The following is a 17939-nucleotide window of genomic DNA, read 5'->3' as shown; positions in this document are numbered from 1 at the left end:
GGCCTGAAAGGAGAAGCCGTGCCATTGGGCATGGAGGAGGAGGGAGGAGGAGACGCAGAAGATGGGGAAGAAGCCGCCGCCGTTCGCCTGCTGCAGATGGGTGAGTGAGTCGGGGGGGTCCTGTACTGTACTGTCATGTCATGCTATGCTGTGGGTCCTGTACTGTAATGCTGTGTGTATTGTGTGTGGCCTGGTGTGGTCCGGGGGGAGTATGATGTGGTCTGTCTGCCGCCCCCTACCCGGCCCATGGAGCACCAGCCGCTACTGGCTGTGGCGTATGTCAATCATCAAGGAGGCACAAGAAGTGCCCTAGCGGCTCGGGAAGTAGCCGGCATTCTAAGCTGGGCAGAATATGTTCAAACCCTCTCTGCTGTGTACATTCCAGGGGTGGAAATTTGGCAGGCGAACTACCTCAGTCGACAGGCGTTGGAGCCGGGCGAATGGTCTCTTCCTCCGGAAGTGTTTCAACAACTGTGTGTCTGGTGGGGGACCCCCGATGTGGACCTGTTGGCCTCTCGCTTCAACCAGAAAGGTTCAGAAGTTTGTGGCAAGGTCTCGGGATACTTGGGCCGACACCGCCGATGCTCTGGTGGCCCCTTGGGGTCAGTATTATCTGATTTATGTCTTTCCTCCATTACAACTTCTACCAAGACTTCTGCGCAGGATCAAGGCAGAAGGGATTACAGTCATTCTGGTGGCCCCAGACTGGCCTCGCCAGTCTTGGTACTCAGGACTGGTAAGACTGGTAGCCGAAGCTCCTTGGAGACTCCCTCTCAGAGAAGATCTTTTGTGTCAAGGACCTACTGTATATTCCATCCTGCTTTACGGTCGCTGGCTTTAACGGCCTGGCTATTGAAAGTCAGGTACTGAAGGACAGAGGGTTGACGGATTTTGTGATTCCTATGCTGTTAAAAGGAAGGTTTATCATCGAGTTTGGGGGGGCTTACATTTCTTGGTGTGATTCTTGGGGGGTTTCTCCCCTTTCCTTTTTCTCTATCGCTCATTGACAGACGTAGTCTTCTTGATTCTCAAGAGCTGGGTTATGTTGTCTCCGCAGGAGTAGGACTAGGCAGAAAGACAAAACGTTCTGGCTCCACCTTAGGGGCAGTCCCTGAGGGTATATCCTCCCTCTCTCTGCTACAGGGAATCAGTTTTTTTCTGTCTAGTCAGGAGTAAGGACCTAAGTTCCTTGCTGGGATCTTTTTGGTCCTGGCAAGATTTTTTCTTTAAAAAAAAAAAAAAAAAAGATTTTTTTTTTTAGGCAGTTTTTCTCCAGTATTTTTTTCCTGTGAGATCTTCAAGCAAATACGCCGGACTGGGCGACACTAGTGGTCACCCCAGCCGGCCTACGAGCGCGTGCAGACCATTGCATTGCGCTTGGTCGGCCGCGACACATTCAAGTAAGTATGCGGGGCCGGGCGACGGACTGGGTGTTGAGATCCAGTGGTCACCCCGGTTTCTGCCTACGAGCGCGTGCAGACCAGAGCTCCGCGCTGGGTCGGCCGCGACGGAGTCCCAGTGGAGGGACTGACCTTGCGAGTTAAAAGTCTCGCTTGGACGCCAGGAACCAGAGAGTCGAGGCGTCGAGTCGAGTGGTCCACAACCCCCCACCCCGGTGGAGAGGGTATTGTGAAGAGAGGGTGCCTGTCGGTTCGGTATGGTGAGTAAACGTTCCCTTTTTTCTTTCCTCGTTATGAGGCAGTATGAATTATGGGCCCCTCCATACATGGTCAGTATATATCTGACACTAAAAAGTCCCCCTTGTAAATACAGTATGTGTTTGTGGGAAGTGGACTTGGTTTGAGAGCTAACACTCTACCCAGCAGACTGTAGCATTACAGGAGACATAGGAGGTATAATCCTACCTTATTTGTAGTGTATCTCCTGTAGATCAATAAATCGCTACTTAGCAGAGATGCAGGTGGATGTGCTGGGAAAAACGATTTCGGCGCCATTTTGCCGTAGACCAGGTGCATGTATGTCCTCAGGTCACGCCGGCCGCCATGTTTTTGGAGTCTAATGTCTCTTGTATGGGGGCGGCCATGTTTCATGAGCCCAGCTACCTCGTGGAGAGCTGGGAACGCCGGAAGGCGTACACAGGGGGCGGAGCCACGTCCTTCTACCCGGGAAAAAGCAACAGCTCCTTCCAGTCTGTAAAAGACAGACGCTGACTGCAGTCGGTTTGAAACTTCACTGCATCGGTTGGTGAGCCTTGGGGGTCCCTCTCTCTCTCTGTGGGGATCGAGAAGCAGGTACTCTGAGGGGCGCTATAGCGCTAGGGGGAGACACATAAAAAAAAAAAAAAAAGGCTTTTTTGTTTTTTCTGGCAAAGGTGTCCTAAATTAACATGTATAAGAATGGAGGTGATGGCGCTGCTTATATTATAAGGTGTAATTAGGTGGATATTCCTATGTAAACATATATCATCGGATGAATTGTATATAAAAAAGGCTATGGAGAATAGCCACCAGGTGGCGAAGTGTAATGTGCAAAGATGTGCGGAGATAAATAAATGTGTGTATATATACAATATGCAATAGTGATAAAAATAAATAGTCAACAGAGTGAATCTATAAACAACATTAAATAAATCAATCAATAAATAATATAAAATGACTCAAAAATCACGATGATAAAAATTAGTAAAATAGTGCGGGAAAAGCTTGACCAAACAGAATAAATGTGCAAATATACAGGAGAGTATTATTCAAAGTGTACAAATAGGTGATAGTACTAAAAATATAAAAATTATTATAAAAATTAAAGTTCGTGATCAAAAAATTGTGCAAAAGCAATAAAGTGCGGGAAACTTCTTTCCAAAGTGTGCCAATACGTAATAATCAGTCAATTCATATACTAGAATACATCCATAAGTAGGTGAGTGTACCCAGTGAGATAGGTGGGCAGTGACTTACGGTGACCCCCAAGGTGGGTGACTGGTGAGCTGCAAAGTGGCTACTGATGAAAAACCTACTCACCAGATATACCCACCCCACACAGGGGTATAGAGTGGGTATTGTAGATATGCCTCGCTGGTCCTTACTCTGTGTAGTGGTTCCCTTCCTGGGGGAGAATGGTGTGGGGTCCGCGGGGTATCGCAGATATCCTAGCGTGGGGTCCAGTACTAGGGTCTTGTTCCAATATGTCCGATGCTCCGTGGAGGGATCTAGTATGGCCACTTACAAGTATATGGATGGGAGGGTCATAGGAAGTGGAAAGACTCGATAGTGTGATATCGTAGGGGATATTTTATTCAGCAGTATACAATAAATGAATACTCACATTCAATCATATGGAAAACAGCGTGGTATTGGCGTCCCGGAACGCAATGCGTTCCAACTGGAAACCGGAACCGGAAATGACGTGACGGCGCTGTACGCGTTTCGTCATGTGACGTCTTCTGCAGCGTCGCATCATTTCCAAGCCGGCCCTTTTATATACGGTGGTTACCAAGGCTACGGGACTCGTTATGAAGCATAACGAGTGCTGCATGTAAGCCCTGCTGCGGCTCATGCTTTCCTATGTAAGACAAAACCTATGCCTTACAGTCAGAAAACCGAATTGATTCATATTGATGGAAATATTAATAGAATAAATAAAATGATTAAAGACTGTATATATATATATCCCGTGCCAAAATTAAATCATGAACCACCATATATACATACAGGGAGTGAGTGCAATATATTAAAAACATAGTATACATTATTTATTAAACATACGTTAAAAATAAAGAAAATGTAAAAATAAAGATAAAAAATAAAAAATAAATAATATAAAAGTAATAAGTGTTAAAAATATAATAGGAGGTATCTTATGTAGTGCGCCATCTTGTGGCTAAAAATATGTATGGTAATAACAGATGGTGAATGTATATTATTACGAACCGAGGATGAGGATAATAATGTATATATATATAAATAGTGTGAGTATGAATAAAAGAATGTACATATAGGAATGTGTATAAAGAAAGAAAATTTAGTGGATATTATGTGTACTTACTTAATTGATAAATAGTAACTGTTAAATTTCATGTAAGTATAAAAAACGTGAAATAAATGAATGAGAACAAAAATACAAAAATACGTAAAATAAATGAATGAGAACAAAAATACATTGTGTATACTCAAAAAATGTGTATGTATAAAAATGTATACATATAAAAAAGGCGACATCTAGTGGAGATTGTGTAGATTGCACAAACCATATGTATATAGATATTAACGATATGTGACCTATAGGCTCAGATACCGTTAGATCATGTTGGGTATTATGCAATATATGAATAGAAATGGTAAATTGGAGTTAGTATTATAAAAATTGGTATATATAGAATGGGATGAATAAAAGACAGATGTTGTGGCATATATAAAAAATAAAAATATAAATATAAAACATATATAGAGAAAGGAGGGAGGATTTAAAATTTAAAAATTGGAGATGAAGCAGTTAAGGTCTATGTCCAGGTTTAACCCCTTAGGCTGGAGAGTATTGAGTCGATAAATCCAACTCGTTTCATTTTTAGAGATTTTAATTTTCTTGTTATCACCTCTCCAGTGTCCAGCAATAGAGTCTATACCCACAAAGGTGAGTCCCCTTGGGTCCTTATTATGTACCTCTGCAAAATGTCTCGGGAGACTATGCTTTGGAGACCCCTTTCTTATATTCTTGATATGCTCCCTGATTCGTACGAACAGAGGTCTGGTGGTCCTGCCGACATACTGAAGTCGACAGGGGCACTCTATTAGGTAGGTTACATGGGTGGTCTGACACGTAATTAATTTATTAATCTTGAACTCTTCTCCACTCCATCTGGATTTAAAATGCAATGTCTTCCTAGGTTGTTTATTCGTAGTTTTACACGGTAAGCACCTATTACACCGAATAAACCCTTTTAAGTCAGGGAACATTTTCACTGGTTTGGGGGGATCAATTGCATTATGGACAAGTTGGTTTCGTAAATTAGGGGCTTTCCGATATATAAATTTCGGTTGTTTGGGTAACAATCTCGACAAAGTTTTATCGGACTTTAATATAGGCCAGTATTTTTTCACGATCTTTTCAGTCTGTCTGAAATTATGATGGAATCCTGTGATAAATGCTAATTCTTTGGGTTTTGCTGGCTTCTTACTCTTATATAAATATTCATCTCTGTCCGTATTTAGTATTTTGTTTCTGGACATAATCAATTTCTGTCTGTCATACCCTTTTTCCTCAAATCTCTTTATTAAAATATCTGTCTGTGATAAATAGTCCTCAGGGTTGTCACAATTTCTTCGGATCCTCACGAATTGACTTCTTGGAATTCCTTCTTTCCATATAGGATGGTGGCAACTACTAGTAGGTATATATCCATTCCTGTCTGTAGGTTTAAAATAAGTTTTGGTTTTAAGTATGTTATTTTCTTTAAAAATATTAAGATCCAAATAATTTATCTGATTAAAACTCCAATCTCCTATAAACTTGATACCATATGTGTTCTCATTCAGTTTTGAAAAGAAATTGTTTAAAGATTCCTTTGTTCCCTCCCAGAAATCCCAGAAATTGATTATGTCCAGAAACAAAATACTAAATACGGACAGAGATGAATATTTATATAAGAGTAAGAAGCCAGCAAAACCCAAAGAATTAGCATTTATCACAGGATTCCATCATAATTTCAGACAGACTGAAAAGATCGTGAAAAAATACTGGCCTATATTAAAGTCCGATAAAACTTTGTCGAGATTGTTACCCAAACAACCGAAATTTATATATCGGAAAGCCCCTAATTTACGAAACCAACTTGTCCATAATGCAATTGATCCCCCCAAACCAGTGAAAATGTTCCCTGACTTAAAAGGGTTTATTCGGTGTAATAGGTGCTTACCGTGTAAAACTACGAATAAACAACCTAGGAAGACATTGCATTTTAAATCCAGATGGAGTGGAGAAGAGTTCAAGATTAATAAATTAATTACGTGTCAGACCACCCATGTAACCTACCTAATAGAGTGCCCCTGTCGACTTCAGTATGTCGGCAGGACCACCAGACCTCTGTTCGTACGAATCAGGGAGCATATCAAGAATATAAGAAAGGGGTCTCCAAAGCATAGTCTCCCGAGACATTTTGCAGAGGTACATAATAAGGACCCAAGGGGACTCACCTTTGTGGGTATAGACTCTATTGCTGGACACTGGAGAGGTGATAACAAGAAAATTAAAATCTCTAAAAATGAAACGAGTTGGATTTATCGACTCAATACTCTCCAGCCTAAGGGGTTAAACCTGGACATAGACCTTAACTGCTTCATCTCCAATTTTTAAATTTTAAATCCTCCCTCCTTTCTCTATATATGTTTTATATTTATATTTTTATTTTTTATATATGCCACAACATCTGTCTTTTATTCATCCCATTCTATATATACCAATTTTTATAATACTAACTCCAATTTACCATTTCTATTCATATATTGCATAATACCCAACATGATCTAACGGTATCTGAGCCTATAGGTCACATATCGTTAATATCTATATACATATGGTTTGTGCAATCTACACAATCTCCACTAGATGTCGCCTTTTTTATATGTATACATTTTTATACATACACATTTTTTGAGTATACACAATGTATTTTTGTTCTCATTCATTTATTTTACGTATTTTTGTATTTTTGTTCTCATTCATTTATTTCACGTTTTTTATACTTACATGAAATTTAACAGTTACTATTTATCAATTAAGTAAGTACACATAATATCCACTAAATTTTCTTTCTTTATACACATTCCTATATGTACATTCTTTTATTCATACTCACACTATTTATATATATATACATTATTATCCTCATCCTCGGTTCGTAATAATATACATTCACCATCTGTTATTACCATACATATTTTTAGCCACAAGATGGCGCACTACATAAGATACCTCCTATTATATTTTTAACACTTATTACTTTTATATTATTTATTTTTTATTTTTTATCTTTATTTTTACATTTTCTTTATTTTTAACGTATGTTTAATAAATAATGTATACTATGTTTTTAATATATTGCACTCACTCCCTGTATGTATATATGGTGGTTCATGATTTAATTTTGGCACGGGATATATATATATACAGTCTTTAATCATTTTATTTATTCTATTAATATTTCCATCAATATGAATCAATTCGGTTTTCTGACTGTAAGGCATAGGTTTTGTCTTACATAGGAAAGCATGAGCCGCAGCAGGGCTTACATGCAGCACTCGTTATGCTTCATAACGAGTCCCGTAGCCTTGGTAACCACCGTATATAAAAGGGCCGGCTTGGAAATGATGCGACGCTGCAGAAGACGTCACATGACGAAACGCGTACAGCGCCGTCACGTCATTTCCGGTTCCGGTTTCCAGTTGGAACGCATTGCGTTCCGGGACGCCAATACCACGCTGTTTTCCATATGATTGAATGTGAGTATTCATTTATTGTATACTGCTGAATAAAATATCCCCTACGATATCACACTATCGAGTCTTTCCACTTCCTATGACCCTCCCATCCATATACTTGTGAGTGGCCATACTAGATCCCTCCACGGAGCATCGGACATATTGGAACAAGACCCTAGTACTGGACCCCACGCTAGGATATCTGCGATACCCCGCGGACCCCACACCATTCTCCCCCAGGAAGGGAACCACTACACAGAGTAAGGACCAGCGAGGCATATCTACAATACCCACTCTATACCCCTGTGTGGGGTGGGTATATCTGGTGAGTAGGTTTTTCATCAGTAGCCACTTTGCAGCTCACCAGTCACCCACCTTGGGGGTCACCGTAAGTCACTGCCCACCTATCTCACTGGGTACACTCACCTACTTATGGATGTATTCTAGTATATGAATTGACTGATTATTACGTATTGGCACACTTTGGAAAGAAGTTTCCCGCACTTTATTGCTTTTGCACAATTTTTTGATCACGAACTTTAATTTTTATAATAATTTTTATATTTTTAGTACTATCACCTATTTGTACACTTTGAATAATACTCTCCTGTATATTTGCACATTTATTCTGTTTGGTCAAGCTTTTCCCGCACTATTTTACTAATTTTTATCATCGTGATTTTTGAGTCATTTTATATTATTTATTGATTGATTTATTTAATGTTGTTTATAGATTCACTCTGTTGACTATTTATTTTTATCACTATTGCATATTGTATATATACACACATTTATTTATCTCCGCACATCTTTGCACATTACACTTCGCCACCTGGTGGCTATTCTCCATAGCCTTTTTTATATACAATTCATCCGATGATATATGTTTACATAGGAATATCCACCTAATTACACCTTATAATATAAGCAGCGCCATCACCTCCATTCTTATCTATTTATATAGTCTTTTGGCTATAGTTTAAGTGAGGCTGCAGCTTATTAGTACTTATTTATATCCTTTGATTCCTTAGCGCGGATTTTATTATCTTTTTCCTAAATTAACATGGACCCTGCCACTCATGTATCTCCTCCGGATCCCCTCGAGGGGTCTGCAGGATCCTCCAGCACCCCACTGACGATTGAATCATTGTCAGCTATTATGGAAACTTTTGTGTCCCGGGTGGAAGTGGCTTGTCAGGGACAGGGCGCAAGAAAGCGACCCCCGCCTAACCCCTTATTATCTGAAACCTCGGATTCAGACTCTGAGCCTATTTCTGCAGTTGCAGGTACTTCATCTGGGATTGGTGTCTCGTGTACTGTCTCTTCAGACAGTGAGGAGGATGTTTCGGCATCAGCCATAGCCAAAGAGGAAGCGTTGGTAAACGCACTCATTGTATCTGTTCAAGAAACCTTAAGATTACAGGGTATTCCGTCGGAAATAGCTGAAACTGAAATCCTTTTTGGTACTAAAAAACGCATCAAAGTGGCGAAGGTTTTTCCATTGCCCAAATGTTTTGGCAATCCAATCAAAGAAGAATGGAGTCTGCCAAAACGCACTTCTACTATTTCTAAACGCATTAACAGGCGTTATCCGTTTGAGGAAACCCTCATTAAGAAATGGACAGAACCACCTGTGGTGGATTCACCAATTGCTAGATTGAATAAAGCCACGGTTATTCCTCTAGAAGACGCTCCGTCTTTTAAAGATCCAGTGGATCGCAAGATAGAAGCTATGTCTCGCACTATGTTTACCTTGATTGGATCAGCTTTCAGACCAATAATTGCTATTGGTCTGGTTTCGCAGGCTGTAACTGAATGGACCAAGTGGTTACGCCGGGACTTAGAAGAGGTCCCTCAGGCGGTATCAGATTTGTTGGAACAAATGATACAGGGGTTACAGTTTGTATGTGATGCGGCGTTAGACGCCACTCCATTATTGGCGCGAGCATCAGTCTCAGCGGTGGTTCTCAGGCGTACACTGTGGCTAAAAGGTTGGTTAGCCGACCAAGGTTCCAAAAAAGCATTGGCTAATATCCCCTTTTTAGGAGAGCGTCTATTTGGAGCCAACTTAGATGAGATCATTAAGGATCTCACGGGTGGAAAGAGCACCTTTTTACCGCAAAATGTTAAAGGTAAAGGAACTCGTCAAAAACGAGGGCTTTCTTTTTCTGCTCACAAGAGGTTTTTTCGTCCCGCGGGTAAAAAAATTAAGTCCTCCAAAGCTCCTTCAGGAGGCTTCAGGGGACGTTGGTCGGGCAAGCAAAAGCCCGCCCCCTCCAGACCTGAAGATAAATCGTCCAAAGCCTGAAGGTGCGCCCCCACCCATAACTGGGGTGGGGGGACGTCTTCGCCGGTTTCCAGATCCATGGCTTTCCAGAATCCCGGACAAGTGGGTTTGCGAAGTCATAAGGTCAGGGTACAAGATCGAGTTTCGATCTCTCCCACCGGCGCGATTCTTCCCTTCCAATATTCGACTATCCCCGGATCGTTTAGAAGATCTGCGGAGAGCAGTCACGGATTTACTACAACAAGGAGTGGTAGTCCACGTTCCTTGGACAGAACGTTTTCAGGGGTTTTATTCAAACCTATTTACAATACTCAGGAAAGAGGGCAAAGTGCGTCCAATTCTGGACTTAAGGGCACTCAATTCTTTTGTCAACATAAGAAAATTCAGAATGGAGTCCATTCGCACAGTAGCAGCCTTCCTGCATCCAGGGGATGTCCTAGCGTCCATAGACATCAAGGACGCATATCTTCACATTCCCATTTTCGCAGGACATCAGCGGTTTCTACGCTTTTCCGTAGAAGAGAACCACTATCAGTTTGTGGCGTTACCTTTCGGTCTCGCCACGGCTCCTCGGGTCTTCACGAAGGTGTTGGCCCCAATGTTGGCACTACTGCGCCAAAGAGGCATATCGATTCTTGGTTACCTAGACGATCTTCTGCTTCATGCAGAGTCTCCTCAGACCTTGCTACAAAACATAGAAATTACTATAATTTCTTTACAGGAATTCGGGTGGCTGGTGAACCAGCAAAAGTCATTTCTGGTTCCCACCCAGAGGCTCGAATATCTGGGTCTAATTCTAGACACAGTCAGGTCAAGAGTTTTCCTTCCGGTAGGGAAACTCCGGAAGATTCAATCAGCAGTCCAGTTGTTACTATCCAACAGCTGGTCTTCTCTTCGAACTTGCATGAGGGTTCTGGGATTGATGGTGGCTTCCTTCGAAGCAGTCCCATTTGCCCAGTCCCATACCCGAATTCTTCAGCAAGAGATTCTTCTCAGATGGAATCGGAATCCGGAATCCCTGGACAATCAGATCCGATTGAGCAAACAGACCAGAGAGTCTCTGGTCTGGTGGCTTCGGTCTCCGATGCTCAGCCAGGGAAAGTCATTTCTGCCAATATATTGGACAATAGTGACCACGGATGCCAGTCTATCCGGATGGGGAGGAATTCTCGGTCAGTTATCTGTCCAGGGACTTTGGTCCCTGGAAGAATCCAGGTTGCCGATAAATGTATTGGAACTGAGAGCGATCAAACTTTGTCTGATTCACTGGACCGAGCAGCTCCAGGGCAGCCCGGTTCGGATCCAGTCGGACAACGCCACGGCCGTGGCTTATGTCAATCACCAGGGGGGCACCAAGAGTGTCCGAGCGGCCAAAGAAGTGGCTTGCATTCTTCGCTGGGCGGAACGATTTGTTCCAGCTATCTCTGCGGTGTTCATTCCGGGGGTGGAGAATTGGCAGGCAGATTATCTCAGCCGTCAGACTCTGGATCAGGGGGAATGGTCCCTCCATCCAGAAGTTTTCCACCAGTTGTGCCTACGGTGGGGCACCCCGGATGTGGATCTGTTGGCATCACGATTCAACAGGAAAGTACAGAGATTCGTGGCTCGCTCCCGCGATCCTCTAGCAGAGACCGCAGACGCACTGATCGCCCCGTGGGGGCAATACCAGCTAATGTATGCCTTCCCTCCTCTCGGGTTACTGCCAAGACTTCTTCGCAGGATAGAGGAGGAAGGAATTCCAGTAATTCTGGTAGCTCCGGACTGGCCTCTTCGAGCTTGGTACGCCGACGTGGTCAGACTGGTGGCGGACGTCCCGTGGAGACTTCCTCTCAGGGAGGACCTACTGTCTCAGGGACCGATCTTCCATCCTGCTTTACGATCGCTGGCTTTAACGGCCTGGCTATTGAGACCCAGGTGCTGAAGGACAAAGGTTTGTCAGCTTCAGTTATTCCTACTCTAGTTGAAGCAAGGAAAGCGACTTCCAGAAAGATTTATCATCGCACATGGAAGTCCTACATTGCATGGTGTGAACCTCTGGGGTTCCGTCCACGGTCTTATTCGGTTAGTCGAATATTAGCTTTTCTGCAACAAGGGGTTGAGCAGAAACTGGCCTTGAGTACTATCAAGGGTCAGGTCTCAGCATTAGCTATCTTCTTTCAGAAGCCTTTGGCTACTCATTCCTTGGTGCGGAATTTCATCCAGGGGGTGCGACATCTGGCTCCGCCAGTGCGCGCGCCGTTACCACCCTGGGATCTTAATTTAGTATTGTCGGTTCTTCAGAAACCTCCCTTTGAAGATATTAGGGAGATTCCTCTACCTACGTTGTCCCAGAAGGTGGCCTTCTTGGTGGCTATTACTTCTGCACGCAGGGTGTCAGAACTGGCCGCATTATCTTGTCGTTCCCCATATCTGGTGGTTCATAAAGATAAGGTGGTTCTTCGTCCGAATCCATCCTTCCTACCAAAAGTGGTGTCAGAATTTCATCTGAATGAAGAAATTGTATTACCTTCCCTGTGTCCTAAGCCCAGTCATCCTCGGGAGTTTGCTTTACACTCCTTGGATGTGGTCCGGGCGATCAGGGTATACTTAAAAACGACAGACTCGTTTCGCAAGACGGATTCACTTTTTGTGATCCCGGATGGACCCAAAAAGGGGTTGCCTGCATCTGCCGCGACCATTTCCAAATGGATCAGACAAACGGTGGTACAGGCTTATTCTATTAAGGGTCGGGAGCCCCCGTTCCCTGTTAAGGCGCACTCCACTCGGGCGCTTAGTGTGTCATGGGCCTTTCGCCATCAGGCGTCAGTGGTCCAGGTGTGCAAGGTGGCTACCTGGTAGTCGGTGCATACCTTTACAAAACATTATAAAGTTGATGTAATGGCATCATCTGATGCCGTGTTTGGCCGCAAGGTTTTGCAGGCCGCCATTTGAGGAGACCAGTGGTCTGCCTCGAGGGTTTTTTTCCGTTGGAAATTTTTCTTTTGAGTCTCATTCTTTGTTTATAATGAGCCTTTAAAACTTCTAGTTTGGCACCGGTTGGGCCTTCTAGATTGGATTCTGATTTTTGTCAATCCCACCCCTCATTTGTGGCACTGCTTCTGGATGTCCCAGCTCTTGAGAATCAAGAAGACTACGTCTGTCAATGAGCGATAGAGAAAAATGGATTTTTGTAAGATCTTACCGTAAAATCCTTTTCTCTTAAGCTCATTGACAGACGTAGTACCCGCCCCTCTATCATTGAGTTGGGTTGGTTTAAATTCTCTGTTACTGCTTTAGAACAGAACTGATTCCCTGTAGCAGAGAGAGGGAGGATATACCCTCAGGGACTGCCCCTAAGGTGGAGCCAGAACGTTTTGTCTTTCTGCCTAGTCCTACTCCTGCGGAGACAACATAACCCAGCTCTTGAGAATCAAGAAGACTACGTCTGTCAATGAGCTTAAGAGAAAAGGATTTTACGGTAAGATCTTACAAAAATCCATTTTTTGTGTCCCGCCTGCTGGAGTTTCTACAACAAGGTGTAGATCATCGTTTGGCTCTGGGCTCCATCAAGGGCCAGATTTCCACTTTGGCTATATTTTTACAATGGCCGTTGGCTGCAAATTCTTTGGTTCTTTAGTTTGAATTTCTGTCATTCAGGGGGTTTGCCATTTGGCTCCTCCAGTGAGGTCCCTGGTACCTCCGTGGGACCTCAACTTGGTACTGTCGGTGCTTAAAAAAACACCTTTTGAAAAAAATTTTGTGTACTTCCTCTGCTCACTCTGTCACAGAAGGTGTCCTTCTTGGTGGCCATAACTTCTGCGGTCAGGGTGTTGGAGTTGGCTGCGTTGTCCTGTTGGTCACCTTACTTGGTGGTTCATAGGGACAAAGTGGTGTTACGACCATGTCAGGCGTTTCTTCCTAAGATCGTCTCAGGGGTTTCACTTAAATGAGGAAATTGTGTTGCCATCCTTGTGTCCTAAGCCAAAACATCCTAAAGAAAGTGCTCTATACTCCCTGGATGTGGTTCGGGCAATCAGGGTGTACCTGGCAACACAAATCGGATTCTTTGTTGTCCTTTGCGGATGGTTCTCGTGAGGGGCAGGCTGCATCTGCTGCGACCATTTCCAGATGGATCAGTCAGACGGTGGTGCAGGCCTATTCCATTAAGGGTCAGGTTCCTCCTTTCCCTGTCAAGGCGCATTCTACAAGGGCGCTGTGTGCCTCCTGGGCCTTCAGTCATCAGGCATCAGTGGTCCAGGTGTGCAAGGCGGCCACCTGGCCAACCACCTGGTACTCTGTACACACATTCAGAAAGTTTTATAAGGTGGATTTACTTGCATCTTCGGATGCTGCATTTGCAGAGGCTCCTGCCTCTTGAGGCTGAATTATTTCTTGGTTGGTGAGCTCCAGTTGTTCCTGGTTGAGCTCCTGGTTTACCTGGTTGACTATGTTTAGCCCTTTTGGGAATTATGTGTATTGCTGTTTTTCCCACCCCTCATATTGACACTGCTTTGGGACGTCCCAAGGGTCAAAGAAGATATGGAGCTGTATCCATCAGTGAACAAAAGAGAAAATTAAAATTTTGCTTTACCGTAAAATCCTTTTCTGTGATGTTCGTTGACAGACACAGCACCCATCCCTCTGCTAAGTTGGGTTATGTATTCTTCTCACACTGCTTGTTACAAAACCAAAGTCCTATAGCAGGAAGTGGGAGTATACCCCCTAGGACTGCCCTATGGAGAGCAGCATAGCCCAAGGGTCAAAGACAATATGGAGCTGTGTCTGTCGATGAACATCAGAGAAAAGGATTTTACGGTAAGACAAAAATCCATTTTTTTCCTCATGTTAGGATTTTAGGTGGAGCCATACACCTCTGATTGAGGCTGCTTCCTGTAGTGACATCACTGGACCTCAAAGTTTAGCATCCCAAATTTCACAAGAGGTCACTCCACTACCATGTGCATTTTCATGCTAGGGCCTATATAGAGGGTAAGGAAACTTGTAAAATGTTTTTTCCTGTCCTGTTTGCCTCCGCCCGTAGCTTCATGAATACCCTAAATCTGGTTCCTGTCCAGCTGTAACATTTATCAGTTTACCAGACAAATGGTCCATTCATTCTTATTGGCACCCGCATGCATTGGCAAACCATGCAGATCAGTGCAGAACAATTTTTAAAAAGGGTCATGGACTTCTTTCTCCACGATTCTCGTGGGTAAGGCAGTCTTTGAAATAAATAGCCTGCCCTGCAGGAGATGTGCTCGCACGCATAGGAGGGAACCTAGACTCACCCTTGCAGTGGGGCTCCCCCTGCACTGCAAGGGTTAAATGCTAGTTTTGAGCTAAGGGGATCAGAAACATCAGTTTTACTTATGTTGTTACTCACTCCCCTAGCAGTCAGTGCTCTTTCTTTCCTCCTATGCCCTGGGTTGTGGGCAGGACCTCAGTGTCCTCACTTAAAATGCAGGACTGCTGGTCCTGCATTGCACCTGATGACATCAGGGACAATGAACATTTGCCCTTCCATGTGCTCCTTGCTGCAAAGGCTAGCTATGGGTTAGGGTGGTTGTCATTGTTTGTACAGTTGGGGAATTGGTGTGGGGACGCACTGGACTTCAGCTGCCATTGTGCCCTTGCTGGGTATCCCGTGCTTCCCCATACCTTTAAGGAGGGGTGGGCTCCCTCTTGGCAAACCTGCTCCTAATCTATCTATTGCTATACAGTACTGTATATGTTCCAACTTGGGAAACACTGTGGTGCCTTGATGTGGCCACTGTGGCTTACAGATATGTGTGCGACTAAACCACTTATTTTTCATGTGAACTATTAGACAGCGTCAATTCAGTTTTTTGAAGGCTAGCTGGTAAGTGTGCTGGGAATTTTTGTTTGTTTTTTATGTGCAATGCCCTTTCCTGCTGAAATGCTAGTTATAGGTTAGGGTGGTTGCCATTGTTTGTACAATGGACATTTAACCCCTGTAGCGCGGGGGTGGCCTCAACACAAGGGTAGTATTGAAATTTTCAGTTCAGCTTTAACCTTTCTCTTTGAAGTATAACTATACCTTGTTATGGAAGAAGGTAAGTACAGTAATATAAAATGACCCACATCGACAGAAAAACCATATTGTTATTCTGCATACAGACTGACTGATCGCCATTGGTGCTTATCCAGGAGAAATATTAATAACTAAGTCTCCTATCTTCTCTCCCTGTCTGGCTTGCTGTTCTTTGCTTGTAATTATGCACTTTGTGACCTAAAGAACGGCCTTGTCTTGTAGGTTTGGTATCTGCTGGGATGGGTCTGTTATCTGCAAGCCAAGGAGCCTGAAGAGGAAGAAGCTTTCAAGGACTCTGCCAGGACATATCTGAGGAAAGCCAAAAAGGTAGACAGCTGCTCTGTGCATATCTTGATCCGTTCCATCCCCTGTGGTTCACCTGTCACTGGAAGTAAGAGCTTCAGTTCTTACCTTCTTAAATGAGAAATGTGCACCAAGGCTGGGATGTATAAAACATTCTTCCTTTCTTTTTCTTTTTTTTTTAAGAAGAAAAGCAGATGCAGCAAGATATGTATTTGTGTTTGTATTTATGTGCGAGTATTTTTTTATTGTTCATCGCTGTGAAGTTGCATTTGTTCCTTTTCATTATGATCAAAAAGATTTGAAAGGGAGCTGGTGAAATAGTTTTCGACAAACAAGAAGGGGATTACTTTCAGCTGTGACAAAATCTTGCTTATCTTTCCCTTTTGGTTGAAACATACTCGCCTGGAAATAGAATACTTTATTATGTTTGTTTTGTATCAGTTTTTTTTCTGTTGAAGCTTTGTTTTGTTTTGCAAGGTTTTTTCCCCTTTTTTTATTGTCAGGCAAAGTGATTATCCAGTTGATGTTCAAAGCTTTATTGTTGCATGAGTAGTCTGCACAATGCTAACTGGGGCTGATCCATTACGGGCGACACTTGACCTGCTACACAGGAGCCCAAAAAGTCAACAGGGGCATATAAAAAGTACAGCTCTATGTAGTGTAGTGATATATGATATTTTATAGCAATAGTAAGTGACACTTTTGCTGCTATATTAGAGCCAAAAAAGTCCATAGGAACAAGTAAAGGGTACAGCTTACTATAGGTGTTTGATATATGATATTCTATATTGCCATGTGCAACACAGTAAAGACAGGGAGTGACTAGAGAACGCAATGCATTGCTAAAGACCTTGTGTAAGAGGGAATGATTTGGGTTTCTAGAGCACTGGGCTGACTTTTCATTGGGGTGCAACATATATGCTAAAGATGGTTTGCCCCTAAATGGAAGGGGGTCTACTGTGCTGGGGGAGAGGTTTATGGGAAGGTGGGATGAATTTGATTATAATGGGGCAGCAGGTCAGACAGGAGTCAATCCCTGTTGGTGGGTGGGATGGGGAAAGGGGGGGAGAGAGCTATGGCAAGTGTTAAGAAGGTCCCCATGTTACAAACAACAATTGGAAATGGTACTATTTGTACTAAAATAAAAAAATATCCAAAATATGTGTGCAAAATCTGACAAGGTATTAAAGTGTTTATTCACCAATGCCAGAAATCTGCCAAGCAAAATAGGTGAGTTGGAGGCTTTGATGCATGAAGAGAACTATGATTTAATTAGTATTGCTGAATCTTTGCTTCATTCTTCATATAACTGGGCTATTACTATTCCTGGCTAGAGATGGGCCAAATACCCCTCTGTTCGGTTCGCACCAGTACTCCCGTACAGGGAAAAAGTTTGGCCCCGAGCTGCAAACCCTATTAAAGTCTATGGGACCCGAACATGAAAAATCAAAAGTCCCCATTTTGAAGCCTTATATGCAAGTTATTGGCCATAAAAAGGGTATAGAAATCCGGGTACTGCATCAATGCATGTTGGGTTGGTGATGCCACAAGGGGGGGGGGGGGGATCAGGTGACATCAGCAGTTGGCCCTGCCTCTTACCTTCTTAAAGGAGTTGTAAAGACAGAAGGTTTCTTTTATCTTAATGCATTATATGCATTAAGATAAAAAGTCTTCTGTGCGTAGCAGCCTCCCCAGCACCCCCTCATACTTACATGTACACCATCTCTGTCCAACGATGTCCACGAGTCCCACGGCCATCCGGGACCCTCCCTCCTGAGTGGCTGAGACACAGCAGCAATGCCATTGGTTCCCGCCTCTGTCAATCAAAGTCAGTCAGCCAATCAGGAGAGAGAGGGGGCGGGACAAAGTGGCAGCTCGGCTCAGGTGC

The 17939-nt window shown here is 43.3% G+C and overlaps 1 protein-coding gene across 1 annotated transcript in view; it reads left to right on the top strand.

Moving 5' to 3' along the window:
• Positions 1 to 17939, top strand: part of LOC309555684 (uncharacterized protein) — an 840923-nt gene that overhangs the window by 688230 nt on the left and 134754 nt on the right. Inside the window, exon 10 of the mRNA XM_082257724.1 lies at positions 15971 to 16075. Within this exon, the coding sequence (XP_082113850.1) occupies positions 15971 to 16075 (105 nt within the window). The remainder of the gene's footprint in view (positions 1 to 15970; positions 16076 to 17939) is intronic.

This window comes from Pelophylax lessonae, assembly GCF_965119305.1.
Source record: "Pelophylax lessonae genome assembly, chromosome: 5".
NCBI classification, from domain to species: Eukaryota; Metazoa; Chordata; class Amphibia; order Anura; family Ranidae; genus Pelophylax; species Pelophylax lessonae.
This window is presented reverse-complemented; position numbering and strand designations above follow the sequence as displayed.